Raw genomic sequence first — 20556 nt, 5'->3', positions numbered from 1 at the left:
TAGGAGGTAATGGAACCTCTGATATCGAATGGCACACTGCAATACATTCTCTGCTTTCTTGCCTATTGTTTTACATGGGATAACAACAAGATAACTTATCCACTTGGCACTTGGTTTAAATTAAATTGATGACTCATATCCCTAAGATAAAATAAATTCTCTAGTTAATAAAAAGAATTTGTTACCTAGTAACTCTCCAAAAATCACCTCACAATATTGCCATTTACTAAAATGTCTACTGTATGTGTTGCTTTCACTGGCAGGGCCTCTTTGGAGCAGCTCTTAAAAGACGCCTTTCCCCCACACCATGCTCCTGGCCTACCTTCTCAGCCTGAGCCTCCAGTGACTTCAAGTTGTTCGTCACAGTTTTCAATTCTTCTTCAAGCTCGGCACATTTGCTAACGTTTTCGATCAGAGGCAGAAAGGGTGGGAGACAAGCCAAAGGAAGGAGGAGAGAAAAAGGAGAGGGATGGGAAAAAATGAAAACCGAGTCCTAGAGACGAAGGGCTGCCTGAAAGTAGCCAAATCATCGGGTATTAAAATGTTTAGTTTTGCCAGGAACACTGCCCCCCAACCTCGCAACAGCAGAAGGCAGGGTGACAAAATCCAACAACTTTGAAGTGCAATAATTTGGCTCCTTTTTTGGCTGCCCAAAGAGCATTTATGAAGGGAAAACAAAGGAGCATAAAGGACCAAGGGAAAGCACTTAAAGCAAGATATAAATAGCAGAGGGTGAAGTGAAGGTGCAGTCGTTATACCAAACGAACCAGTAGGCATTGGAAGCTGAAAGACGTCTGGGTTGCAGTTAAACCTAAAAACCACACATGAGCCATCAGTACCTTATCCTCTGCAGCCATTAATGCTTTCAAGGTCTGATCCATTATTCTTAATTGTTCTTCCAGCTGTCGGACTTGGCTGTTAGTGGACACAGGAAATGCACAAGGCCATTCACAAAATCAGTGTGCAGGTAAGGCATGCAGTGATACACGCATTCATACATAGACACCCCACACGAGTCCTCCATGTTCCATACTCGTGGCTCATCCACATCAAATGAGCACAAAAGGAGCCCGGAGCTGAAACAGGTAATGTGCAGCTGCCAGAAGGTCATGCTGTTTAGTCACTGCTCTGCAGCACCCCATTCGTGGCCTCCTGGTGCCGGGCCTGCTTACCCTTCTGAGAGCTCAGCCCGCTCCTCTGCACGTTCCAGGTCACTCTCAATGATGACCAGCTTACGGGCCACCTGCAGCAGGAAAACACAACACACACACCATGGATCTTGCAAGTTTTGTGTAGGAGGGCAGGGGGGTAGCGATCAGATCCCATCAGGCACTAAGGGTTTTGTCTACAAACAATATGATCCTCTTTCTGGTAGACCGGAAAGAAGCAACTCTCCATTAGGAGTGCGAGCAGAGAGGAGATCAGAGGCTTCTGCTTAGACTCAGAATGGTCAGCTGTGCTTGGGCAGTCTCAATTGGAAGTCTGATCCGGAACTGGCAGCCAGGCCAAAATGTGGAAGGAGGGAGAAAATACAAATTCACAATCTCAAAAACGGCAGTAGGATGAGACATATACTGAAAAGGTGGGGGCTGCCAGGAAAACAAAATAAACCTAAGAACTCCTTCAATTCGATGGCTGATCTGTACATCTACCTCCTTATTGCAGAGGAAGAATATGAGAGATACTAACGTGAGACAAGTTGGTGAGATAATTGACAAAATCAAATTTGTATTTAGTGGAAGAACCAGAGAGAGGAAGGGAGCCTCTGAAGCAGATCAAAACTTGTGAGCACAGTGTAATCTGAAGGTAATAATGATAATGAAAAGGAGGGGCAATGCTGTTTCAGGATAGCCACAATGTGATCCAATAAGGAAAAAACAGAAATCTTAATAATCATATTGCCTCTTATCGCAGGAGGCTGTTTTCATGGGAACATGACCAGCAGCAAATTCTACTGAAAATCTGCATTGATAATAGTTTTCTACCACCCTTGAGGAGAGAGGCCTCCATGAATCCACTGAGAAACTGTCTGTGGTCTCTGGGTTGCCCAATCTGGATGTGCCAGGTGACTCTGAGAAGAAGTGACTTGCACCATGACAGCATGAGAGCCTCTTTTCACAAGACACAGGGCCCAACTCTCCCTTCTGGCCAAAGATCTTCTGTCCAGGTCTTTGTGGTTTGGGGAGAGGAGTTTTGGTCCTTCTTCCCAGTGCCACTGATCGGCTTCCTGATAAAGCCTGGGATCCCCTAGCAGGATTAAAATGAGAACTGTTTTCTGGAGACAAAGGAACTTTGCTTCTCGAAACCACCCATTTCTGCCAACCAAGCAGATGGCCTCACTGAGGAATCAAGACTGTGCATTGCTCCCTGGCCTCCTGAAGGCCACTGTTGGAAGTCCACAAGGCTGTGGGCCCCAGGACCTGACCTCTTCATATTTGCGGTCGGCATCTTCAGCAATGTGCTTGGCCTCTTTTAGTTGGATCTCCTGAATTTCCATTTTTTCTTCATCCTTTTGGGCTCGACTCTCAATGACTTTCATGCCTCTGGAAAGAAAGACAAGCAGGAAAACCCAAGATTTAGAGCTGACCTTCCCAAATGCACCCTGCACTGCTGTGGCCTGTGAGGCTTAGTGTAAGTGGTAGACCAAAATAGAGCACAGAGCTACTTTTATTTTCCAAACCAGGAAACAACAATTTCCAGAGCTAAAGGTGGAAAAAAGAGACACATATCTCTCTGTTCATTCACTGTGAATGAACTCTCTCACCTTGAGTACCGATCAAACTATCAGGCATCTAACATTAATGATAAAAGGTACCATGTCAGGATCCTGTCTGAATCTTGGCAGCATGAAACCGGAAAAGCCAATATGCTTTACTATTAAAAAGATAATGAGATTTCTTGCCTTTCCTGTGGGAAGCCTCAGCTTGCACATGAATCAAAGCTAGAACAAAATCAAACTTATCTTTATATACCTCTTTCTACAAAGAATCTTCTTACCCTGCCAACCATAAGCAAAAATATTAGACTTAATAAAATATTAGACTTAATATTAGATTTAATAAACTAGTAGGCCCACAAAAAATGCTGATATTTGACCATTTCAGACAAGTAATAATGGCAATTTCCTATGGTTCACCTGAATTCTTCAAATTAAGTTTTACCTGTAATGGAACCCTTTCATGACAGCAATGCTGGGAGACAGGCCTGACACTGTCCTTACAGAGTGTATTACGGTCCTATGGCATGGTGTTATGTTTCAGAAAAATACTAACCGACCTATGATATTTTACAGATATATGGAATAACAAATATGTAAAATGGAATTCATTTATCAAAATTTAAGTAGGCAGTATAAGTGAATCACTATTTTTTTATTTTTATTTTTTGAGACAGAGTCTCACTCTGTCACCCAGGTTGGAGTGCAGTGACGTGATCTTGGCTCGCTGCAACCTCCACCTCCTGGGTTCAAGCGATTCTTCTGCCTCAGCCTCCCGAGTAGCTGGAATTACAGGTGTGCACCACCACACTTGGCTAAGTTTTGTATTTTTTAGTAGATTTAGGGGTTATGCCATGTTGGCCAGGCTGGTCTCGAACTCCTGGCCTCAAGTGATCTGCCCACCTCGGCCTCCTAAAGTGCTCGGATTACAGGTGTGAGCCACCACATCTGGCCCACTATCTTTTGATGAAGCACTGGAATACAGTTGAGGAGATCTGGGTCGCAGTCTTGGCTTAGCCACAAATATGCTGTGAGCCTTGGTGCAAGTCACACTGGTCTCTGAACCCTAGTTTTCTCATTTGTAAAACTAAGGGACTAAATGACCCCCAAGTCCCCTTTACTCCGAAGTCTAACACTACCAGACTGCCTTTAAGGTGCGCTAACAAGTATATTTCAGAAGGAAGTCAGCCACAAAACCGCTCTTATGTGTACACTGTAAGAGATGATTAGGCATCTTAAAGAAGTCCAAAATGCTTGGTTAGCAAAGAAACACTAAGCAGCAGTGGATAATGGCCTAAAAAGTTTAGCTAAAAATCTTCTCGAATCCTAAAGTCTGAAATCACTCTTTATACCGGGTACCTGGTGGCAGGATCACTTCAAAGAGTGAGAAATGGACAAGATGACTGTCTGCCTTCACTTGCCCAGGTCACAGCACAGATAGATACACATTCAGTGTTCTGAGCCCTTCATGCGATGCCATCCCTCAAGCAGCAGAACGCTCTCTCACTTCACGGAGTCTCTCTTGAAGTACTTCCATGCAATACGGCAAATCCTTAATTCCAACAGTTGAGCATAAGGGAAAATGCCTTCTAGACCACCCAAGGCTGTGCTGGTCTATACAAACCATGCTTTCCTTTACTACCACAGAGCTGAATCTTAGAGTAATGATTCAGCTAGAGCCAGATTACAGCAGAGGAGGGCTCAGAACACACGAGCATCTGACTATTTGTGTGCACGTGTCTTCTGTGTATAGAGACCAAGTCCAAAATATTTTACTTTTGCAGACCGTATTTCTGCTTTGTGTTTTTCCTTCCACCTATTTGTTAAGCTATTTGACAACTGACAGTCCACAGTTCCTTTATTTAGGCCTAAGCCTCCTTGGTATATTATAAAATAAAGTTATACTTTAACAAACGCACAACTGCTCTGTGGTCAGTAGGAATGAAAGGGCCAACTCGTATCCCTGACATTTCTCCTTTACATATCTGTCTGCCTCATTAGAGGGTGAGCTCAGTGAAGGCAGGAACAAGATCTTCTTCTTCTTTGTAACCTTAGGGCTTAGGACAGTGCTTCGGACATAGTAGGTGTTTCACTGATGCTAAATGAACAAAACCAACCGAGTTATACCTGGGATCAATAGAGGAAATGATCCCACCACCAGGGGACTGAAAAATTCTTAAACCTCAAAGATCACGGGAGCCCTCCGGTTTATTCCACCAGGAAAGGCAGCTGCAAAAGATGGCTGATGGGGCATTCTCACCTCTCACTCTCATCTGCTGCCTTCTCAGCTTCCTCCAGCTTCTGCAAAGCTGTTGCCAGACGCTCCTGGGCACGATCCAACTCTTCCTCAACGAGCTGGATGCGTCTGTTCAGAGAAGCTACATCGGCTTCAGCCTAGGTAGAGAGAGTGAAAAGCATTTCAGAGTTGGGGAGAAAGTGAGGGCGGTAGCTGCAGGAAATGGCTGGGACTGCAATGCTGATTTCAGACAGGAAGATTGTCTTGTGGTGAGCTACCTTTAAGTGCATTACAAGCCCTTATCAACTCCGGAGTTCTCGGACACATTCATACATTGATTCATACAGTGAACATCCATATTTGTGTATACACAAATCTATACACACAATTCTCATCAGACAGATCCTTAGCACATGCTCTTCCACATGGTTCCTTTCTTCCACAGATTTCAACACCCTGGCTTTACTTGCCTGTTAAACAAGAGCGTCATCACAGCCACCTCACTCACTGGGGGCCTGAAGTGTGAACTGAGACAAGACTTACCCAGGCTCAGCCATGTAAGACAATAGCAGTACAGCCAGAAATCGGACTCAAGAGTTTCACGCAAGTCTTTTCTTCTAGCCACTTTATCAAAGGATCCTTACAAAGGAACTCAAATAGTTTAAAATTCAGGGGTTCTAAAATACACACCACATGAAGGCCCAACACGATCCAGTAACCCCTTTTAGAATAACTGGCCTCACTGGAACAGAGCCAAGACAAATTTCCCAAGTGTTTTTGATGTAAGCCTATGAAATTTCTTCGAAGTCAAGGTTAATACAAGAAAAGTATCAAACTACTAAAAAGAAAAATAATACAAATACTGTTTTTACTTGGTATCTATCTCTGAAATAAAATGTTGGTTTCTTTGAGAAGTAATGATTTTTTCCCTGTCATAAGAAATTGTTGCTATGAGTCTCAGAACACTTGTAAGACTATGATGGTCCATTATACACACTTGCACTGGTGGCTGTTTAAATATTGTGCATGGAAGTGGGAGGCAGAATTTACTCATTAGGTACAATATCCTCATCCACTGTGAATGTATGTTCACTAAGGGGTGGTAGGGTTTTCAGAACACTTAGGAGTTTTCTAGAAATTACAATACACACTTAGGGACCCATGGTAATAGGATAACAAATTTCTCTACACACAGCCCTGTCTTTGCCATTGACCTGTAAGCTGCTCGCATCCAGAGAACTCACAGTTCTCTGCACAGAGTACGGGCTCAGTAAGATAAGTAAAACCAACCTAATTTTAATAAAAGCAATGTTCTTAGCTTATGGATCCACAATACAGAGTTGGAAATGCAAATGTAGTTAGAGACTGTGGTCAGTCTTTAATCAAAGAAATCTGAGAACCTTCAGCTCTTTGCTCATCTAGATTTGTAAGATTTTAAATGCCAAGTTTTATCTGAGAAGACAGGTGAGTAGGGCATCTCCAACCACGGTGAAGGACTCTATAAAAACATGTGAATACACTTTTATCTTGACAAAAATGTAGTAATTGGTTGATGGAGGCAGGGAGCAGGGCAAATGTGAAATAAACCAGAGGAAGAGCATTTACAACTGTACTGCCTACGAAGTAAATCATTATCAGTGCACAGCTGGTAAATGGGCCCAGCTAGGAATTACTGGCAGATGACTGTTGTTTCTGGTGTGTGTGTGTATTGAAGGGCAAGGGTAATAGGATAACAAATTTCTTAATTATAGAGAAGTGTCTTTGAAAAACCACTGGGCTTTTTTTTATTACTATTACTGGAAGGATGTATATATTAAGGATATACTTCTGGGTCAGTTAAGATTTCTTCACTTTTCTATATTTTCATTTTCCAGTAAAATTCTATTCCTTTTGAGGGTGGAGGGGAACTCAAAGCTGAAGCAAAAACAAAGGGCAAACAAAACAAAACAAAATTAAAAACCACACAAAAAAACCAAGCACACAATTCAAAAGCCCTACAACAACAAAAAGCCTCCGTAGAATGTCTAGGTTATGTATTCAAAAGCACCGTACACTTTCTTTTCTTTCCTCCTTTCTTATTATTTTCAATATGATGGCAAATATCCTTGTTACAGAGGCTATGGCCTATTAGAGCAATGCCAGCAAGATTTTCAAAACTTTTTTGTAGCTACCAAGTTCTAAGTTCTCTGCCCTGCTTTAGATCTGGGCCTAAACCTCAAGGACTTTGTACTCGCAGAAAGATGACTGTTTACATTTTGGGGATAGAACCCTCTGGGTGACAGGTCTCTATCCCCAGCTCCCCACACAGCTGAGTCACCAGAAAGGAAGGAGACAGCACCTCATGTTCATTCCAGCCTCGCACATGAGATCTCCCTACCCAAAGGGCCCCCACCAATCCATCCGTGTCTTCCCTCCGATCAACCCCACCCCCATCCTTTCCCTTAGCTCTTGGCACTGCGTGTACAGAATGCTGTTGTCTAAATGCCACTCCTGTGTTTCCCCAGGGTCATTCTGTAGAACCTCAGACTCCTGGAAATCAGAAAATATGTCCTACAGGAATACCAGCCAGCAGGGCTTCATACAGGGTGCCCCAGCAACAACTGGGCATGGAGACCCATTTCTAGGTGCCAGTTTGTGATACAGAGAGAGGAATGGTAGGGCACACACAGCAGACCTGAGGGTGCCTGCCCCTTCCTGAGGAGGCCCTGTAAATCCAAAAAATAGGGTCTCAACTTTTGAGCTAGAAGGATCCCTAGGCATTGTCCACATCAGCAATTCCCACAAGTGACTGAGTGTCAGAATCAACCCAGAGATGAGCATTAAAAAAATCAAAATTTCAGGTGGGCGCTGTGGCTCACGCCTATAATCCCAGCACTTTGGGAGGCCGAGGCAGCTGGGTCATGAGGTCAAGAGTTTGAGACCAGCCTGACCAACATGGTGAAACTCTACTAAAAACACAAAAATTAGCCAGGCGTGGTGGAACGTGCCTGTAATCCCAGCTACTCAGGAGGCTGAGCAGGAGAATCACTTGAACCCGGGAGGCAGAGGTTGCAGTGAGCCGAGATCACGCCACAGCACTCCAGCCTGGGTGACAGAGCAAGACTCTGCCTCAAAAAAATAAAAATAAAAAAAATTTAAAAAAAAATATTAAAAAAATCAAACTTCCACGCCCTGTCCCTAGGGATTCTGATTCAGGAGGTCAAAGGGGGAGGGCAGGAATCTGTACTATAAATAAACAATCCCCTTTGCCACCACCCAAAGAAGCTGGCCATTCTTCTAGCTCTTGACTAAAAAGAGGCGGCAGGAGGGAACTCTGACCCTGGGCACTGAAGTATGCGGAGGCCATAGAGCCATCAGTGGGAGACACGATTAAAATCCAAGTCACCAGGCTCCTGGCATGCCAGCTCTCCACTTGTCACTTCTCCTGGCTTCCCGGAACGTCATGGAAACCTTGGAACTGGCAGTTCTCACTCCTGTGGTCTTTATCTCTTCCGACATCAGATTGAGATGTTCTCCCACCCCCATCCCAACTCCCCAAGAAAGGCCTCAGGGACAGACCCTAATTAGGACTAGGAGAACAGCTGCTGCAATGCAAATCATCCACTAAAGTGATGATCACAATCTTTTTGAAATTAGGCAGGATATAAAATTGAAAACTTCATAAAACAATGCTAATGGGTAATAGGAAGCTCACGTAAGGACACAGAACATAAGGACACGGAACATTTACTCCCTAGCCCAGAAGTCAATGCCTACTGCCCCAGAGGTTTCAGAGCAGGACAGGCAGAGGGGCTTCGAGGTTAAAGCCAGGACCTGGGAGTAGTATCTGAGGCACACCTATCTTTATGGGAAAACTCTGAACCCATGACAGGCTCTGCAGGCCCTATTATACTGGCCTAGTAGAATTTTTGTTTGATTTGTTAGAATTCAAGATATGTTTAATTTTACAATTTAATCAGGGCTACTTTTTTCTCTTTCTTATTTTTACTTTTTATTCTGATTTATTATGCTCTATGCTCCAAAAGCCCCACACCTCTCACCTTTACTAGCTTTTATTTCTGGTATTTTTTTTTCTAAGTTTTGAGGTTATTTCGTTATTTTCTAAGGTTCTTTTCATCATGGCACCTGGGGATTCTTAAGGACCTGCTGTTGCCTCTGCTGGTACAAGCCTATAGACACATGACCACCTGTTATTTAAAAGCAGATATAAATAACAAGGCATTTGGGGAGGGGTCAAGACCCCAGACACAAATTATTTCTAGGCATGTAAATCACTCTTAGTGTACTAAGTTAGCTTTCTTCTTCTTCTTCTTCTTTTTTTCTTTGAGATGGAGTCTAGCTGTGTCTCCCAGGCTGGAGTGCAGTGGCATGACCACGGCTCACTGCAATCTCCGCCTCCTGGGTTCAAGCGATTCCCCTGCCTCAGCCTCCCCAGTAGCTAGGATTACAGGCACGTGACACTATGCCCAGCTAATTGCTGTATTTTTAGTAGAGGTGGGATTTCACCATGTTGGCTAGGCTAGTCTCGAACTGCCGACCTCAGGTGATCTACCCGCTTCGGCCTCCCAAAGTGCCGGGATTACAGGCGCGAGCCACTACACCCAGTGGAGTTAGCTTTCTTCTAACAACAGCCCCACGTGCTGACTGCCAGTTAACTCTTTCAATTTGGGATGATAGTTTCTTTTATTTCAAAAGTGCTATTGTGTTCTAACAATTAATGAACTACTCAAAAAAGAGACTGCTGTATTAGTCAAGGCTACCAATGTCTTCTTGCAGATCTGTTTTTAAATAACTTCCTGGTGCTTTGTACTTGAGGTGCCTTATAATGCATATGACCCTCCTCTAAGGTAACAGCCCAAGGGCATGCACCCCATTCCCCCACCTCAACATGGTACTATATAGAAATCAAGGGCATGCCCACCCCACCATAGTATAATATCCCAAATCAGATTTGGAAAAAAAAAAAAAAAACTTTTACGAGGCTTAGATTTTCATGAAATCCAGATGTTTTAGCCAATACAACCACAGAAAATTAAAAATGGCAGTGACTTTTACTTTTTGAAAAAGTATTCCAGGTAAGGCTATTAAGAAAAAATACTGGTGGGAGAATATTATATTCTAGAAATCAATCCTCTGCAATATGTTTCCAAAGTCCTGACTGAACCGGAGTGGAACCTGGGATGATCAAAGGTCAGGTCCTTTTTATTTTATGCAAACTGTAGTTATACGAAGAAGGTTTCACCCAACTTGCTGTGTAAGACCAAGTGACCACAGCCAAGCTAAACTTCTGCCCTTATATGGTAAGGAAAGGGGGGAAAAACACTGATGACATTAAGGGGCACTCCCATGGATAACAGATAAACACAACCTCCTGTGTGTGTGCCAAAGCCCATAATTTACGAGGCATATTTGTATAATGAGGGAGAACAGACATGAACAAGGCATTGTAGTGCCTCTGCCTTGCCTACATATGAAAGCAGAAATCGAGAGTGTACATTCCAGTTACAGCCACTCTGGGAGTGCCAATGCAAGCACAAAATGCACCCTCGGTTTCCTATCCCGGAAATATTTACCAAGTGTAAAGAGGGAAAATGCTGGGTATTTTTGTAAATTGGTTATTTCCCATGATTTAATCATGTTACTAATTAAGAACCTTCTGGCCACAACTCCCTGTCTCCTTGTTTGCTGGATACTACTCAGAAAGGAAGATTCTTCTTGCCTTTTTTTTTTTTTTTTTTTTTTTTTAATAATGAAAAAAGCAAACAAAACCCTAGTGGGTCACAAGATCTGGAGTCAATCATGTCAAGCAAAATAGCCTCATTTCAACATTTTGAAGGATCCACACAACTTGGAAATACAGACTAGGAGGAAGTAAGGGATGGCTGCTTTTTCCAAGGTAAGGGCTGGTTTAATAGGGCCTATTAACTACAGTCTGAACGTCTGAGTATTTGAATTTAGGCCAACTCTCTGGTCAAATATTTTTTGCAGTGGCTCATGGTTTTGTCACTAAACCTTTATCTTTGCTGCCAAAAGAAACTGTTACTGCTAGCTTAACTCACAGCCCAAGCTACATCTAAATACCTAAGGTAGCTACACTTCAGTTCCAATTTCAGAAGTTAGGAACAACTTGCAGCCTGAAAGTCTCTCTTCAATGGTCTGATCCAGTCCTCAAGTTGCTGTCTTAAAAGGTTCTGTGTTCAATCACCCAGGTAGACTGCTTGCAAAAATTACTTAAAATGAAACCACTTAAACCACTTTTGATATAAAGCCGTGAAAAGAATGAAAGTATTATCTTTAGCCGACTGGCACAGGAAGAGTACTGTTATAAAAACGATGCGCAAAAGATGCACATTAAAATAAAAGTAATAATGTGCCCTTCATAAAATTTATCTTCTGTGTCTAACATCAATCACTAGGCCAGGAGTCAATACAAGGCTCTTCCGCATAGGGTCACACATACTCTTTCTTAGCAGGGTGAGAAGACCTCAGACTTCTACCACTAACACCACTTCAACCCATCAAACATGCCTACCAGCCTGTCCACTTCCTCTTCATTCAAGCTCTCCGCCTCAAAAAATGTTGATTAAAAGCAGTAAATGAAGTGTTTTATGATGTCATAAAATGAGCAAGCCATCTTTAAGACCCCTTGCTGCGTGGGGAATTGAAGGTGAAGGAGCACTGTGTTGCCAGGGCTGTGCAGTTTTAATGACAGTGGGCACACAGCACTTACCCTGCTGCGCCAAGCACCACTGTACTGTCTGTACATAGTAACTCCTTTAACCGACAGGAAGATGCTGTTACTATCCACACTTTACACTGAGGGAACTGAAACACAGAGGTTAAGTAAATTGCCCACTGCTAGTAAGTAGTGGAGCCAGGATTCAAATTCTGACAGTCTGGGTCCAGAGTTCTTGTTCTTATCCATCATATTCTATATAGTTCAAATGGTTCAACGACAGCTGCTAGCCAGTTAGGGAGTCGGAATTAGTTTACCACCCAGCCAAGTTCAGGGATATCCACAGGACTTTTGCTGACTCGTCCTATAAAGCAAATACTGAGAATTATCTTTCGCCTATTGATTTCCTTTTTCCTGCTTGTATTTTATCTGAAACTTTCTCTAGTTGAGCTTTCCTCTGAAGAGGACCATTTCAGATCTTGAAGTTTCTGTGGCCAGCCATACAGCCATTTACAAACACTTAACCAGAACGATTTACTCAACTCAGAACAGCCCCGTATATTAAGCACAGCAAGACATATCGCTTGTCATAACATTCCTAAGGTGTTTGTTTCAGTATCTTGATTAAAATACACACACACGCACACACAAAATCGACAAATATCAAATACTAGACTACCTCTGAAATCCTGTTCCTGTTTGCTGGATACACTTGCCTTAGAAGAAAAGAAGGAAGCCAGGTATTACATTTAACAAGGGGGAGGGGAAGCCCGCAAGAGAATACACCCAATAACTGTTGATATTTCGCCAACTTTTTCCAAGACTTGGTAACAAAGGATTATCTATCTGTATGAGAGAAGAGCGAAGGAGGACTGCTGAAGAAAGGGAAGGGTGAAGGGTATTGTACTATATATTAGCTCTTCCAGCAGAACGCGGCGCTGTCAAGCTGTCAATGTCTCTCTACCACCTCAGAGACACAGGCCTCCGGGAAACCACAGGGTCGACGGGGACGGCGGAGTGCAGCATCCCCGGGCCCCAAGTCCACAGTGTCTCTCCCACTTGACCTGTCGGCACCCCCTTCTCAAAGGTACGCATGTCCAAGAGGAAGGACCTCCTCCCACTCCACTCTCAGAGTAAAGCAAGCCAGCAGCGCAAAGTGCACCTCCCGGGGACGCAGACACACGACCGAAAGCCACCACCCCAGAAACAGACCCTTCCTGGGAAAATGCTCCTTCCAGAACCTTCTCAACACCACCCCTGCTTCCGCTGGGAGCGTTTACTTTAGATCAGCGAGATGGAAAGGAAAGGCTGAGAATAGGCCGGGCCCCTCCCCAGAGCCCGCCGCCAGCTGGCCCAGGTGCGCCAGGTGCGCCCTGGAGGCGTGGGGACTGGGGACCGGAGCCTGCAGGAGGGCCCTGCTGGGCGCCGCGGGGCTGCCCGGGGAGGATGCGCCTCTGGGGTCTGCGGGGTGATGGGTGGGTCCCTTACGGTCTCCCTCAGCTTCCTCTCGTGGTCCAGCTCGCGCTGCAGGGTGCCCGCGCGCTCCTCTGCGGCGTCTGCCTGCTCCTGCAGGCTCCGGATCTTCCTCCGCACCGCCTCCAGGGAGCTACTCCCCGCCATCGCGCCGGACCGGTAGGCGGGCGGGCGGGCTGCAATGGGAGAGGCCGGCTGCTGCCCTGCGGACCCGGCTGCCGCGGCTGTCCCGGCTGCCCAGCGCCGGTCCGCCCCGCCCAGGCCTCTCTGTGCGACGGCGGCGCCCCCTGCGGCCAGGAGCAGTCCGGAAGTCGCGGCCTCCAGGGCGGCGCAGACGAACCGCAGGCGGGCGCACGAGCGCCGGGGGCGGGCACGGCAGGGCGGGGTGCGCGCCGCGGATCCCGGGACCGGCCGGGGTACTGCGCATGCTCGAGGCGGCGGGTAGAAAGGCGCGCCCGGAGCGCGGCGGGGGTACCTGGTGGGCTGGGCGCTCCGGGAGGCCACTGCACGAGGGTTCTGGCTTCCACTTCTAAGGCCCCTCCCCGGCGCCGTGGTGACCCGGGGAAACGGAGCTGGCTGCTAAGGGCAATAGCGACTCCTGCTGGCCGCGGGAGCGCTGCGCTCCGGAGTCCAGATTCCCATGCCCAGGAGCCAGAGAAGCTGAGCTGCGGGTCTGGAGCCGGAATATGCCCTAAAGGGACTGATCCTAACCACAAGATTATAACCCCAAAGGGACTGATCCTAACCACAAGATTATAACCCCAGCAATACCCCCATTCCCCCAAACTTCACGAAGTGAAAAGCACCCACGTGTAGAGCATAGTGGTTAGACCTCCTGTTCTAAATGCAGTTTTCCTACGTTGAATCTGGCGCCTAGTTTCCTGCTGCGTGACTTCGGACAAATAACTTGTCTTCTCTGGGCGTCATCTGTAAAAGTGGGAATAATAATAGTACTTTCCCCATGAGGCTGCTATGAGAATTATGAAGGACCATAAAGCGCTTAGCACAATACTTTGTACATAGTTAAAAACTCAAACGATAGCTACGATTAAGAAATACACAAGCACTGTTTTAAGAGTCAGGCTGAGGCCCATAAGCAGCTGTGTGATCCCAGGCCAACCTCGCTGGGGCTCACTTCCCATGAAAACAGCCATCCAAAGGGTCTCTTGTCTTTACAGCCTTCTTTGGTGTCAGACCAGCCTCTGCCATCTCCTGGAATCCGATCAATCCTGGGTTGGACTGGGATGCCTTTAAAAGGCGCCCCAAGGAAAGCCACAGAACCCTATGAGAGAACCTCTGTCTACAGGTGGAGAAAACCACTGCAGATACAATCTCCGCTGATTTCCCCCTTGGGATGTATTCTTAAATGCCTTCTAAGTATCAGGGTTTTTTCTCCTCAGCTTTGTCACAGAAAGCTCTTAAAGCCAGCTCCCTATGTGTGGGAATAATAAAGAAAACATGCTTGACAACCCTCTCCTCCTCCAAGCCCTAACAAAGAACTTTTGCTTTCCTGACTCATTTTCTGTGGAGTTCCTCATAGCCTCTGCTGAGACTCTCACAAATCCCAGCTTGGGTCCTTGCCTCCTGTAGGTGGGAGCGTCTCGCTTTGTTTTCACGTGGTTTATCTGGTCAGGCGGGGAGGTTACAGCTGGTCCCCTAAGTGCAGAGACTGTGGGCCTCCAACATTGAGAATGGGGGAACCGGGTGTCTGGGAACCTCCAGGAGCTGCCAGGAAACTGCTGGACACTGGCAAGTGCTCTAAGCAGCCAATTAGTGACTTAATGTCCTGGGAAAGTCAGTTTCAGGTGAGTTCATTTTCATGCTGATGTCATTATGCAAGAGTTTAGAAGCGTTTTCTCACCCTTGTCTGCAGGTTGGAATCACTTGGGTATTTTTCAAATGCTGCCGCCTGGGTTGCACCCCAGGGATTCTGATTTAACTGGCCTTGGGTGCATCCTAACTGTAGGTTTTAAAAGCTTCCTAAGTGATTATGTTTAGAGGAGGTTGAGAATCCCTAAGTTAGGAAGTAAAGACCTACAAAGGGATAAAGACTCACATGCTATAAATATCAGATATATCACAGTTACTGGGGAAGAGATTGGGGGCCAGAAAAAAATGGAGTCTTTGATCCCCTTCAGCCTCACTTTTGACTTAGGTGGAACGACAACACAAAATTCGAAACAAGACCATCAGGGATACTACTCCTGGATGACAATCTTCTAAGCTAGGAAGAGCCCACTTCCAGAATAGGATTTGTAAAGTACATCAGTAAAGTAGCAGAAAAATGTTTTTAGTAATAATAATAAAAAAAATGTAAAAGTGTTTTACACTTGTGAACAATGATAGTAAAATGTCCTAATCCCAAAGATAATATGATTCCACCTCAGGAAACTGACTTCTCCCTCACCCCACTTCTCCCTTTTTCTAGTGACATCTGTCTCTTCCTCCTCAAGTTCTGACTATTTTGTAATAAATAAAAGCTACCACTCTGAATACGGTCATGCACCACATAATGATGTTTCGGTCAACGAGGGGCTGCATATATGAGAGTAGCCTCATAAGATTATAATAGAGCTAAAAAATTCCTATGGCCTGGTGATTTGTCTTACAATTGTTGACAGTATTCAGTACAGTAACATGCTGTACAGGTTTGTAGCCTAGGTGTTTAGTAGGCTATACCCTCTAGGTTTGTGTAAGTACTATACACTGTATGGTGTTTTCACAATGAAGAAATCACCTAACGACACATGTCTCAGACTTTATCCCCCTTCGTTAATCAACAAATGACTGTATAGCATTTCTTCACTAACTTCTTCAATATTCCTACGGGCTCCAAACTCCAGACAACCTAAAGTGTCCTAAAAGGGAATGTGATCAATACACTACCAAAAAAACCATATATGCCAGATTTAGGGGCAGTTCCCCAGTGGGAAAAATAAGCAAAACAAGATCCAAGAAGGTCCCTCCCCTGCTGCTTCCCACACCAGCTGACTTTAAATAACTTCTTTTCCATTTCTGCCCCACCCCATTCCAGTGCTCCCTTCAACAAGACTTTTCAATAAAGACATGTTAGCACTGCATAGTTATAATAATTATTATCCTTTTTTTTTTTTTTTTTTTTTTAAGAATTGTAGTAACCTTTTTCTCCCTCTTTTGCCTTCAGTCTTACTGGGCTATTTTCAAATTCTCTGCATTCTTTTCCTTATAAGGACTATCTTTCCTTGATCTATCAGCAGCTCTTTTGAAAAAGCTAAATAAACGTCCTGCTGGAGAATTTGCGGGAGGCAGGCATCTTTCATTTAGCCATATATAGAGCAGGCATCTGATCTGCATTATACAAAGTAGGCTCAGAGTTATATATGGTTTTTGGCTCTTTTTCCAAAGCCAGGTAGTTTATAAGTTAAATGTTTTAGCGAAATCAGTGCTTCCCCCAAATCCCCTTTCCAGGAACCTTTTCACTGAAAATTTCTTTTTGTCAGATTCTAAATGTCCTCTCTGGATTTCTCATTTACAAAGCACACCTGGACATACATCTCAAGCCTTTCATGCTACAAAGGCCTTTACTAATTTCAAGACCTGAGACCCTTCAGTTATTTGCATGTTACTTTCATATAAAAAAGTCTGCTGTTGCCCTTGGTGTTTCAACTGCTGGCATAGCTTTCCCTGTGCTCACGCATTCTTGGAATTGTTACCAACTTCCCAAGGAATTCTTTTCTAATTGGGCCTCTAGGCTTAATTAGCTTTTAGCATGGAATCCAATGGTGTGAAAAGAAATTGGTCCTTTGGCTTGACTTTCTGAGGCAGAAGAGGCAAGCCCTCAATTAAAAAGCTTCCAAAGGGCAGTGGACAAAGAGCTTAGGAGGGCCTTAGCTGTGTGCATCACCCCTGCAACTATGTGGCGGTTGTCAAAAGGCTGACAGGTGGGGGCGGGGCCAGCAGGAGGGGCAGGGGGCAGCTAGCTCACTATACCATATAAAGCACTGAGCTATATATAACTCACAGCTTACTTTCTGGACCTAGTGCCTTCAGACTGCAGACCCAAGCAAGTATCATCTTCCCAGGCAGATCTTAAGGGGTGGATTAAGGCTTACGCTAGTGAGAAAGGAAGCCTCAAAGTGTCTCTGTGCCTCACCATGAAGTGCAACCTTCTAAGTAAAAGTACCATTGTGTCATTTCTTTCATTTAGAGGCCAGGTTCTCTGAGCCCTGACTAGACCCACCACCAAAATCCAGAACTTCCCACCCACTGGAGAGGGCAAAAGGAAAGAAAGTGAAGAAAACCTGGCATTCTCTCCACAAAGCTTGGTGACGACATCTCAGGGTTTTCTGCCACCAGGGAAGTGAAGTTCACCTCCAGAGTCCAATTTCAGCTGCTCTATTCTCCCAGCCTCTCATCTACCCACCTCCACCCCCAGGGAGGTACAGGAAAGGAGAAGAAGAGAGGAGTGGATGAAATATAAATGAATGTGTGCAGTAGCAGTCAGAGGCGGCATCCAATGCTCTGGGCCATGGCAGGGCTGTGTGCAGGTGTCCCGCAGGAGAAGGTAACCTTCCTCCATTGCTCTCCAGCCCTGTGGTGACCGCAGAGTGGCCACGCAGGCAAGAGGTGAGGGAAGCAGTGTGAGCGTGCACTTACGTCGGTGGCCTTTTTCTCTGCCAGCTCCAGCTTCTCCTGGGCATCTTTGAGAGCCTCAGAGTATTTGTCCAGTTCATCTTCGGTGCCCTTGAGTTTCTTTTGCAGTGACACCAGCTCATCTTCCAGCTGGGATTTGGCCAGGGGGTACGGGGAGGGAGGGGGGTGCAGCAGGCAGCGTGATCCCGAAGGGGAGGGGTGTGGGTGCACAGAACCAGAAGGACAGGGACAGCGGGAGAGACAGAGGGAAAGACAGGGAGAGAGAGAGAGAGAAAGAGAAAGAGTTAGCCATTCGTGCGCCACGCTGTGCCGCGCGCCCCGGGTACCTTGGCGGCGGCCTCCTCGGCGGCCAGGAGGCTGTCCTCCGCCTTGTGCAGCTCCTCCAGCACCCGGTCCCGCTCGTCCTCCGACACCCGCAGCAACTTCTCCTTGGCCGCGATGTCCTCCTCGAGCTGGGGGCAGCGGCGGGCGGGCGCGGGCGGCCGGCACGGACCGGGTGTTAGACACACACAACACACGGGCATCGGGTTGACTGGGGCCCCTGGGGCTCGGGGCACCGCCGCCGAGATGGAGTGCAAGGGACCCAAGGTAACTTTCTCTTTACCCGAGCTGGAACCGCTCCAGGGCTTACCCCGCACACCCACCTGCCCTGGGAGGAGACTTCCGCCGAGGTCTCAGCGGGCTCAAGTCCACTACTTGGGGACACAGAAGAACGCCACTGCTGGCCTGGCTTTCGGGCTGTAGCCTCCATTCCGTCCCATCTTTGTTCTTTGGTAACAACTCCACGACTCCCCTTTCCTCCCCAAGTTTAACGTTCCTTTCTCCCCAGTCAAAAGTCAAATAACTTATAACACTTGAATTACTCGACACCCTTTCTCCATCCCGCGCCCTTCCTTCAAACGTCCCCAGGAACCGGGTGTCCTCCTCCCTGCCCCATACTGATTCCCAGTCCTGAGAATAAAGCGCCTCTAGGACTTGACTTCGCGGGTCATGGGAACCAGAGAAGGGAAATAAGCGTCCTCAGATCAGACTGCAAAGTTAGACTAAGCCTGGCTTTTGCATTTCCCTTCCTTCTTTCCAGACGCGCGCCCTGGCCGCCCTGGGTGGTGGTGGGGGTAGGGTGGTATCTCCCCGAGTCCTCGGGGTGGGGATCCAGCCGGGGGTGCCAGGCTCGGGTCCCCGCACTCGGGGCGCGGGTTCAGGGCCGGGGAGGCGCAGACCTGCTTGCTCCTGTCTTCCGCCGCCTTCTTGTCGGCCTCCGCCTGCTCAGCTCGATCCAAGGCGTTCTCCTTGTCGAGCTTCAGCATCTGCATCTTCTTCTTGATGGCGTCCATGGTGGCGGCTGCGAGGGGCCCTGGGGCTGCGGCAGGAGCGGCGGGGCGAGCGCGCGATCGGGCGGAGGAGCGGGAGTGCGAGCGCGGAGCCGCCTGCTGCTCCCAGATATGTACTTTCCCAAGGGGGCGACCGCATTCCTCAAGACAGCCAATACTTTTTTGGAAAAGCTTTTTTCTCCTGCCCCCCTTCCTCCTCTCCTCCCTCCGCCCCGTGCCCCCTCCCCGCTCCTCCCGCGGGGGCTGCTCGCCCATTCGCTGCCGGCCGCCGGCCTCCCAGTTGACGGTGGATATGACTATATATGGGGACCCGAGCAGCCGAGTCGGCTGCCGAGCAAGGCCGCCCTGTTTCTAAACCTGCGCGCCAGGGAGAGGGCGTTGGGGCCGAGCCGAGGCTAAGGCGCAACCCTCTTCCCTCCGCGCCCCCTTCTCTCAGGGCCGACACCCCGCCATTTGGATCCCCAGCCGAGCCCGCTGTGAGCCGCCGGAGGCTGGGAGAGCGCGGGCCAAGTGGTGGATGCGCGTCGCCCCCCTGGGCCGTCCCCCGGCGCGCTGAGCCAAAGGCCGGGAGGCTTCCCAGCCGTGCCGCACCCCGCGTCAGGGCCGGTGCGCTCTCGGCACCCGCCAGCGCCTCCCAGGCAGCTCTCAGCCAGCCAGGTGTCATCCTGGGCGCTCACGCTCTGGAAACTCAACTGAAACAGAGAAAGGGAGAACGTGGGAGAAAGCCTGGGGCGGCTTCTGAGACTTTCTCTGCGGGCGCGGGTCAGAAAGGCAGGGGGCGGCACAGCGACAGCACACGGAGTCTTGTTTTCTGCGTGCCCTTTCCCCCAGCGGAGGTGACAGTCAAATACTTTAGGGACACAGGACTCAGTGGCGTACTTCTGTGCTTGCTGTGCGGTGCCTCCAAAAAGGTGTACGTGTGTACGTGTGTACGTGTGTGTGTGCGGGTGGCAGTTTAAGGGGAAAGAACATTGAGTTTAGACTCACGCAACTTGGTCTGTGGTCTCTACTCTGCCACCAGCAACTGTGTGAACTTGTTTGCTGCCCGCGGCTTTCTCAACTTTAAATCTAGGGTGTAGATGATCTCCGAGGTCCCTCCAGATCTAACTTGTTATAATTTTTCTTGCACTGATTTTAGGGAGTCGGCCTTTCCATGTTAGATGCTTAGGTGCCAGGTTTCGGAAAACGTGGGATCGGCGTTATCCCGGCTAAGTCATTGCATCCGCAGCCGCAATTCTGAGGAGGGAGCAGGCCCGGCTTTGCCATGTGAGCTGTGCTTGGAAGCGGGAGGATTTTTCCCCCAACACTTCTTATTTTGAACTCTACTGCTCCCATCCCCCAAGGGGGAAAGCCTGCTTTTTTTCAGAGCTTCAGTGGGAGGGGAGGAGAGAGGGCTACCCCCAAGCCCTGAGCTCAGCTGAGGCACGGTTGGTGAGGGTCTTGTTAACAGTCCCCACAGAATAATTCACAGTCTGTACTGCATGGTTACCGA

General features: G+C 47.4%; 1 protein-coding gene across 31 annotated transcripts in view; it reads right to left on the bottom strand.

The window, feature by feature from the left end:
- The window catches only part of TPM1 (tropomyosin 1), a 28912-nt gene extending 9762 nt beyond the window's left edge, over positions 1-19150 (bottom strand). For 5 of the 31 annotated variants that reach the window (XM_065548007.1, XM_005559721.4, XM_005559718.4 and 2 more), the window contains exons 1-6: positions 18954-19150; positions 17737-17862; positions 4977-5110; positions 2426-2543; positions 1173-1243; positions 840-915 (exon numbers count right to left, since the gene is read on the bottom strand). In XM_065548007.1, coding sequence (XP_065404079.1) covers positions 840-915; positions 1173-1243; positions 2426-2543; positions 4977-5110; positions 17737-17862; positions 18954-19067 — 639 coding nt within the window. In that variant the 5' untranslated portion in view covers positions 19068-19150. Of the gene's footprint in view, positions 1-322; positions 916-1172; positions 1244-2425; positions 2544-4976; positions 5111-13116; positions 13357-17736; positions 18186-18953 lie in introns of those variants that run through there. The other 26 variants (XM_065548006.1, XM_005559723.4, XM_005559719.4 and 23 more) reach the window with 10 other exon arrangements.
- Positions 19151-20556: the final 1406 nt, after the last annotated feature.

Source organism: Macaca fascicularis, chromosome 7 (assembly GCF_037993035.2).
Source record: "Macaca fascicularis isolate 582-1 chromosome 7, T2T-MFA8v1.1".
In the NCBI taxonomy this organism is placed as follows: Eukaryota; Metazoa; Chordata; class Mammalia; order Primates; family Cercopithecidae; genus Macaca; species Macaca fascicularis.
Note: the sequence above shows the minus strand (reverse complement) of the source record. Positions and strands in the feature narration are given on the sequence as shown.